We start from the raw sequence: 8,886 nt of genomic DNA, 5'->3' as shown, positions 1-8,886 counted from the left end.
TTTTTTGGGTAGAAGTTTTTAGTCCTAAACTCCCATTCTTCTTTTACTGTGTTCAACGTGTCTACATATGACGAGGATGTTGATGACCAAAATAAGGTGTGGTTGAGATTAGGTTGTTTTGTTATAGGTTTTCATGTCTTGGTAAGTTGGTATTGGATTTGTTTTTCAATCACTCTTGAGGAATTTCTTTTATGTTTATATTGATAACAATGAAGTCCCACACGGTAACTACTCATAAATCCAATATATAATGCATTAGCGTTAAACATGATATGAAAATTTTAATTCTGACTTCAATCTCATGTCAACCATGCACAGTGATATTGAGGATAAAACTCCAAGCAATTTGAAAAAGGTCAAGCAAATTTGGAAGATATTGATTTGTCCAGCACCATTAATGACTATGGGACTTGGTAGGATTTAAAAAGGAGTCAATTGAGTAGATGGTTGTTTTCTATTTTATTTGTCTTTTGGATGTTTGTTTATTTCCTTAGTTACTTATGTTTATTTGGAACAGAGTGAACCGTTGTTATAGGCCTTCTTCATATGATTTTCATTTTGCATGGGGTTTAGGCTTTTCTCTTTCTCATATTAAATAACATTTGGATGAATCCCATAAACAAGTTTCTCATAATAATGCAAGAAACTTAAATAGTATTTGTCCCTACAACTGCTCTTAGAACCTGAAAATTAAGCAAGTGACAATTACAACGCAGCACCCGAATTAATGTTGAATTGTTCCAACGCAGAAATTGCCCACTCTGTCGTAGAACCACATTTGCTTATACTGTACAAATTATACCATGAATCACAATCTTAGACTTATAGTATGGCTTTTGAAAATTTTCATTGGCTCTTCTGTTATGGGGTTTTCTTAATGAAAAATAACTTTCCATATACTTAGATTTTTTGAAATAAACTAAAAATATACTATGAACGTCATGTTATAAAATCGATGTCTTTCAAAAATAATCAAGCATACTTTTAAGAAAAAAAATCATTTAGACATAAACCATGTTCCATTGAACTTCCTCTTTTTAATAAGATAAATTTGAGATGTCTTGATCTCTAAAGACTCACCCAAGTCAAACAGGTCTCAACGCATCATTGACTTGCTTTTTTTAATGGAATTGAAGTTACTTTTAAGCAAGCTTAAGAAGTCTGCAAAATTAAATTTATTCAAGTACGAGTGCATATCTACAAATGTTAATCCAAAGATACATTTATTCTACAGGGAAATTTAACCCGTGTGACATATACACTAGTTGTAACCATAATAACCACTGTTCAAAAATATATGAGTTTTGGTGGAGCCTGCTTTCCTTCAAGGAAGGCTTTGAGGAGTAGCTTTCCTTCAAGGAAGGCTTCGAGGAGTACAAGACTCCTCTTAGGTTGAAAATTTGCAGCATGACCCGATCCTTTGATCAAGGCAAAAGATAGCATGCCATCCCCATATCCTTCTATCCATCCATCAGTCTACAAAACCAATTATAAAAATTGTCTAGTGTTAAAAGATGCAGATTAGATGTTCTTAGGCAAAAACAATAAATCTAGAAAATACCTGATATGGTTTCCCCCAAGATCTATGGGGCAGGGTTAAGTTCAACCCACTATCTTCGGCTAATTTTTTTACCATGGACTGTGTCCCGGTAAATGGAAGGTCAAAGTACAAATCCCCACTACATGGCAAAAGAAAAATTAGTAGATATTTTGTCATTTTAATATGTTAGGAGTTGGAGGAAAAATAAAAGAATATTACCTGTAAGCTAGGACCCTTAAACCAGCCTTTAGAAGGGTTCCTAGATTTGAGATCATCGAAATCTCATAATCATGAGGGTCGTAATCATCAAGAAATGTGCAAGATGACCAAGACTTCTTCCCAAAGAGCCCGGCATGCAGAGCATTTTGCACATCTTTTCTGTTCAAATACGTGAATGTTGGATCATAATCACAGCCAGGGATCACGGAATTGAAGGTCCAAGGGGAACATATATTATCAGCAGAAGAGAAATGTACCGTCTTACTAAAGCAGTTGATATGAACTCGATTATATTCTAACCAATTCATACCAAAGATAACATCCATACCCGTCAACGGCAGACAAACTAAATCAATCACAAAATCCCTACCAAACATGGATATGGGACACCGCAGACAAACAAGAGAAGTGGTTACTGAACCCTTAGCTGGAGTTTCAACAACCATTTCCCCTTTCATATCAGATATATCCAAACCCAACTTATAAGCACATTCAATAGCAATAAAACAATGAGTAGCACCAGTATCAATAATAGCAATTAAAGGAGTACTATTAAAGAAACAAGTACCTCTGATAAGTCGGTCCTCATTAGGAGTCTGCGTACCAGTCAAAGCAAACACCTTTCCCCCAATTCTAGTCTTCTTCGGCTCAGGACACTGTGAACTGATATGACCTTCCCCATTGCAGTTGTAACAGACAATGTCCCCACGCTTGCATTCAGCTAAACTGTGACCCTTCTGACCACACCTGAAGCACTTCCTATCATCTCTTCCACAAACATTACTCTTGTGGCCTTTCTCACCACACTTGTAGCAAACAATCTCAACAGGAGCATCTCTCCTCTTGGGCCTCCTATCATCACCCATCTTCTGCTTTCCTTTGTCAGCAGGAGCACTGTAAGGCTTAGGACGATTCTGTTGTCCCTTACCCCTCCTCTCACTCATAATCTTATAATGAGCTTTGGTGTCTTCTTCATAGATTCTGCACCTATTAACCAACTCAGAGAAGACTTTGATCTGCTGATACCCAATAGCTCTTTTGATGTCAGCCCTCAGCCCATTCTCAAACTTAATACACTTGGAGAACTCAGCTGTCTCCGCACTATAATGAGGGTAGAATGTGGCAAGCTCCACAAACTTTGCAGCATACTCTGTGACAGACATGTCACCCTGTTTCAACTCCAGAAATTCAATCTCCTTCTTACCTCTGACATCCTCTGGAAAATACCTGCCCAGAAACTCCTTCCTGAACATGGCCCAGGTTACCACAGCATCATCCTGCTCCAGAACAGGCAACAAACTAATCCACCAATCATCGGCCTCCTCAGCTAACATGTGCGTCCCAAACCGCACCTTCTGTGTCTCAGAACACTGCATGACTCAGAATATTCTTTCAATCTCCTTCAGCCACTTTTGAGCACCATCAGGAGCATACCTACCCTTGAAAGTTGGTGGATGATTCCTCAAGAAAGTCTCTAGCATCCTGGTTCCATCAGTACCAGTCTCAACCTTAGGTTGCTGTTGAACAGCTTGAGCTACAGCCTCAAGCGCAGCAACAAGAGCAGCATCACTACTTCCAGTCATCTCGAGATTCTACACGACAAACAACAACTCAGAACAACAACAAAAAGCAACATTAAAGTTGACACTCTATCCTAGGTGGCTCAACACGACTCAACTACTTGGCCGGACGGACCAACCTGCTCTGATACCAAATTGTAACACCCCGTTACCCAAAAGCAATAAAATAGCATAAATACATCAGAGTAATTTCACAACGGCATGTTACACGTCATTTCAAAATTTTTAAATAGAAAATAAAGCTATTTAATTCAACATGTTTATTAACTTCAAAGATTATGTAGCGGAAAGTTTGCATTTCAAACAACCACAACAACGGTTAAAATTCTCCAAATAATATCTTGGCATAACGCCTAACAACAATATCAACCATCAAAGGGCCACATCATCAAGTTCCAAAAATTGATACATAGGAGGAAAACAACAGTAAAATGAATAACAGTTCCCATCCCACGTATCAGAGCCCTAGACACGACATTGAGCCACCACCAACTACTCAGGATCACCTGCAAGTTACCCATAGGAAGGGCAACATTTTCAAGCAGAAGGGGTGAGATTCACAACAACAATATAGATATTAAATCTTCAATTGAATCTAACACCCTATAACTTCAAATATATCATTTTGCAAATATCCATAATTATTCACAAGCCACAACAACATCATCATAATCATCCACTTAACAAGTATGTATACAATGTACATAATATCAACAACATCAACAATACACCAAGACCACAATGAATACATATATATATGAATGTATATCCAACATCAACATCAACCAGATAATAACTGAAATAACAACCGAGACTCATGCAAATGACATGACCATTGCTAAGACACCATCTTAGACTTCTGAATGAGATGCATTATGCATGTGGTACCAATCAGGACCGGAGCCCTCACCGCTTTTGAATGGTTAAAGCATTCATCAGGACCGAAGCCCTCACCGATGTTGAGCAACTAGTACTCCAGGACCGAAGCCCTCACCGCTGTTTTATGCATATGCAATGGACCTACTTGTGTATATCTACATACAACTGACCATGCAATGCAACTCCATGTGACTCCAATTAATACAACATGTATGGTTTAATAAATAAATCATACATCATAGCCATCAGCAATAACAACAACCAGCAATTCATCAATCCATAATAATGCACAATTACATAAAACTATGCTCAACACATCAACAATAAGTTACTACTATCCATGCACGAAAATCAACACTCAGGAACTGAGTAGCTCGCCTCGCGAGCACATCTGCTCGCCATGGCGAGTTCGCAAAAACACTAGCTCGCCATGGCGAGTTCAAGGCGAACTCGAGGCGAGTAAAAATCAGGTACTCTCGGGAAAAAGTGACATTTTCTCACTCAAACTCCAATTCTAAACTCTCTATTCATCTTTTTAATCTAAAACTTTCACCATTCATCATTAATATCATCTAGGTACCTTAAACCATCCCCAAAATATCTTATAACAACTTTTCAAAAATCAAGTTTTATCCAGGCTTACTCGCCATGGCGAGTTAGACTGCTCGCGAGGCGAGTGATGAAGTTGCTCACTCGCGAGGCGAAGCATGAATGCTCGCGAGGCGAGCGATGAACTTCTGTACGGGCAGAAATCTGGTTTTTCCCCAAAATCCCATTTTTCTTCCAATCACTCCCCAAATCAGTTTACAGATGGAAATTAACTTTCTGTATACACTTAGAACCTATTTCTAACATTAAATTCATGTTTACAACATCAAAACCCACAATTTCAACATAAAACCCAAAATCCCCAATTTTTACCCAAACCTGTTAAACTCAAAATCAGACTTTAAATTCTACACTATTGAAGTAAACCCCACCCTTACCTTAGTTCAGAATGAAAAATGCACAGCAAAAAGGGATTCCTCTGGTTCCTCTCTCTTGCTCCTGGTTTTCTCTTCCTTGGTTTGGTTTCACGTAAAACTGTTTTCTCACGTACAATAATTCTAACTTCTATTTTCTTAACTTCCCACTTAAGAGTAACTCCCTCCTAATTACACTTAACTCCCCCAAATTCCTAATAACTCCAATTAATTCCCCAAGCACCAAAATAATTAATATTTCATACTTATTCTAATTATTATTAAATAAACCATATAATAAAATAATACACCACATAAATCACCCAAAAATCACATATATACAAATATATGCATATATATACTCCGCATAAATCACCAAACATCATATATAAATATATATATATACTCCACATAGTTTAAAATAATTAAATAAATAACTAGGGCGTTACATTAGGGCTAGCCTGAACGGGCTGAGGGTAGCCCGCTAGCCCGCATAACAAAAAAAATCCTATAGATTATATATATTTTTCAAATAATTCTTTACTTAGTTGATTATCAAAGTAATAAATAAAAGTAAAAATTCAATGAATTAACACAAATATACATGTAATATAAAATTATATTTACTCGTTTCGTTATTTATAATTTTGAAGATCGAATATATAAATATCTATAACCATAACGTATCTAATTTATTTAAATTTGTTTTCCTCGCCGTTTTAGTTTACGACGTTTGTACGAAAATGTTTACAATTTATTTTTGTTCTAGGCATGGGTAGTATATTTTAAGCTCATTTTTCAACCGGACTTTTTGGCCCTGCCCGATAAAGCCCGAAGCCCGTTAGGGCCGGCCCTAAACGGGTCGGGCCGCCCGTTTTGACAGCTCTAGATGGCTTGAATATCCTCCTTTTGGTATAAATGATATTTAGCAATATTGATTGGGCAGGTGATTTGAGGTGGAATGTGGGGAATGGCGTGTCTATTTCGTATTTAGTTCTTCTCATTGCTGGTTTTGTATCAATATGTTTGATGCTTCGGTCAGCTACCACACCTTTAAGATCTGCCATCATTCAATTAAATCATGTCTTAAACTGGGATATGATAGAGGTTGTGCCGAATCCGCTAGTTGATATCAAAGAATCATATGTAATTGAAACAATGGATCATGAAGGTGCATCTTTCCAAACCGTCGAACCAAAAGCAGCTTTAGCAAGGTCATTAGAGTACCCATAATTATCACTTGTTAGTTTTCGTCCTAATTTACCTGAAATTGTGATGGAACCTAATCCCCAGGAGAATGCTTTAAAGAAAAATCATTTTGTTGCACCATCAATTTCCACATATGATTCAGGGACAATATAAAAAACTATAAATGATGATTGTTCTAGTTCTGATTCTAAACTTGAAGACACGAAAAACTATAATTGAAACAAATAGCCCAATTGAAAAGATTGTGGAAATTAAAGATGATTCTAATGTTGAAAGGGACGATGACGATGTAGACTCATGGGAAATTGAAAAATCATCCAAATCAATCTTGACAAATGCCCCATCATCAACATCAGAAGTACCTCTATCATTCACGAGTATCAGTGGGAAAAGTGATGATGGTGGTGACGGCTTTGGAAGTCTATCGAAAATAGAAGGCTTAAGACGTGCTGCAAGACGTCAGCTAGCTGCTACTCTTTATGATTTTGAGGACATCAATATGTTGACCTACTTTAGACATGGCTTCATATACACAAATGTGTATGGGACGAATTCCACATAATCACATTTTGTTATAATACGAACTAATTTTTTTATGTAAATAAATTGTGTATGTGTCTGTTGCAAGTGCGCTTTTTTCCTTCATGTGAAACAATTATTATTTTTATTTTTTTGCATTTTGAGAGAATATAATTATATAGTTCTTGTTATAGATGTTACGTATCCTATTAAGTCTGCTTTCTTTTGTACTCAGGGCGGTTTCACCGTCCGGGCTCGATCGATAATTTTTGCACATTAGATTTAACCCAAAAGCCAATTAACACATTTACAAAAAGAAAAATTTGGACAATCTGAAAATTCTCACATGCAAATAGGTCTCGGAATTTTATTTAGCACACTATTGACGGGTTCATCTCTCTTATTTTAACGGATTAATTGTTCAAATTGACTCTGTAATATATCTTATGTTTGAAAAATGACCCTTAAAAATACAAAACATATATTCTAGCATTATAACTTGAATTTCTTCTTATTTTTGACCACCCTATAATATACGTGTAGTCTAAAAATGTGACCTACATGTTGAATTTTTTCATTATTTTTTTCATACATGATTAGTACATAAAAAATTAAATTTCTTCGACCAGAGATAAATTGATTATGAATTTTCATTCCCTCATAATTATGAATTTCTTAAACAATTTATAATTAATTTGTATCTCGTTTAAAGACTACAAAATTTCACTGTGAAGGTTCTTATCATGCTCTAGTCATGCCTACAAAATTAGGGAACTAAATTTGACTTGTGAGTATACACTTACGCGGAACAAAATTTCAATTTTGCACGTTTTGGTTGAAAAATCATAATAAATTTAAACGACTTCGAAATGCTATGAAACTTTACATATCCTTTTTATATATTTTTATAAATGTCTCTGCAAATAATGAGCTCAAAATTCGATTTATAGGTCGAGATTTCCATTATTTTGTTTTTTGAGTTTTTGACACTTTAAAAATTCATAATTAATTTATCGTTTGTCGAAAATTTATAAACCAGTTACTTTAGTTATTCAACGAACCTCAAAAGTTGTCTTTGGTTATAAATGTAACGAGAAAGAGTATTTATACTCAATGAAAATATATTATACTATAACTTTTTTATCTCTATAATTATGGGTAGGACCCGTGCATCGCACGGTCGGCGATCTAGTTAGAGTGATTGTTGTCCATCACGCCCTTTATTGTGTTAAGAGAGTTTAGGAGCTGAAGGGATGTATCAGCTACTTATATGTATATTTCCAATTCGTTTAACAAATCTTGTTAATCTATCCATGGATTGAAAGATTCACTAAATGAAGAGTTGATTTTACGGTTTGGTTTGGTTTGGCTTTGGAATGATTGTTCTTTTTGCTACAATATTAGTTGGAATTATTTATTTGCCGTGGCTATTTTAGTTTATTTTATAGATAATTCAGTATATAACATATTAAAGTTTTGGTGTGCACAAATTTGGATTGTCAGTGTGTGATTTATCACTTACAATATTTCTCTGTGACGAATTTAAACTTGTTTTGTTGTTTTTGATTTAAGAATTTTTCATTTTTGTCTTATGTTGGTTTTATCTTGTACTTTCATTTCGTTCTATAGTGGTGTCAATAATGTAGTAAAATTGTTTGACCAAAAAAAAAAATTGTAGTAAAATTGTAATTGTGTATGTGTATATTAATAACACAAGTTAACAACATTAGCTGCTCTAGTTTAAGGTTGATCCAAATAATGCATTCATCATGATGTGTAAATAAAATAGGATAATATTTGACGTTTTTATTTATCTATATACTATTTAAAAAGTTTAAAATGTTGTAATGAAATTGGATGCGTTTGACCTCTCATTGATCAATAATCGTTTCAGAAGGGATTTTTTCCTTGGTTTTATATTAGCATTCAAATTAGTTTGTTGGCTTAATTAATTTGTCAATCCCTTAACTTAATTCTT

At 35.2% G+C, this 8,886-nt stretch overlaps 1 protein-coding gene across 1 annotated transcript; it reads right to left on the bottom strand.

The window, feature by feature from the left end:
- Positions 1–1,140: 1,140 nt before the first annotated feature.
- On the bottom strand, positions 1,141–8,635 carry LOC120577108 (serine carboxypeptidase-like 46). The gene is made up of 5 exons (XM_039828063.1): positions 8,631–8,635; positions 7,238–7,240; positions 1,760–1,918; positions 1,562–1,679; positions 1,141–1,476 (listed from the first exon to the last, which is right to left on the bottom strand). The coding sequence occupies exons 1-5, from the start codon at positions 8,633–8,635 to the stop codon at positions 1,288–1,290; spliced, it is 474 nt and encodes a 157-aa protein (XP_039683997.1). The 3' UTR covers positions 1,141–1,287.
- Positions 8,636–8,886: the final 251 nt, after the last annotated feature.

Source organism: Medicago truncatula, chromosome 7 (genome assembly GCF_003473485.1).
Source record: "Medicago truncatula cultivar Jemalong A17 chromosome 7, MtrunA17r5.0-ANR, whole genome shotgun sequence".
Taxonomy (NCBI): Eukaryota; Viridiplantae; Streptophyta; class Magnoliopsida; order Fabales; family Fabaceae; genus Medicago; species Medicago truncatula.
Note: the sequence above shows the minus strand (reverse complement) of the source record. Positions and strands in the feature narration are given on the sequence as shown.

What these genes read in the sequence shown, in the direction of transcription:
- LOC120577108 (XM_039828063.1), bottom strand. An exon ending in TTAAGGGTCCTAGCTTACAG is followed by an intron (nt 1,680 to 1,759) that starts GTAATATTCTTT and finishes TTTGCCATGTAG; the next exon opens with TGGGGATTTGTACTTTGACC. An exon ending in CTTGGGGGAAACCATATCAG is followed by an intron (nt 1,477 to 1,561) that starts GTATTTTCTAGA and finishes TTGGTTTTGTAG; the next exon opens with ACTGATGGATGGATAGAAGG.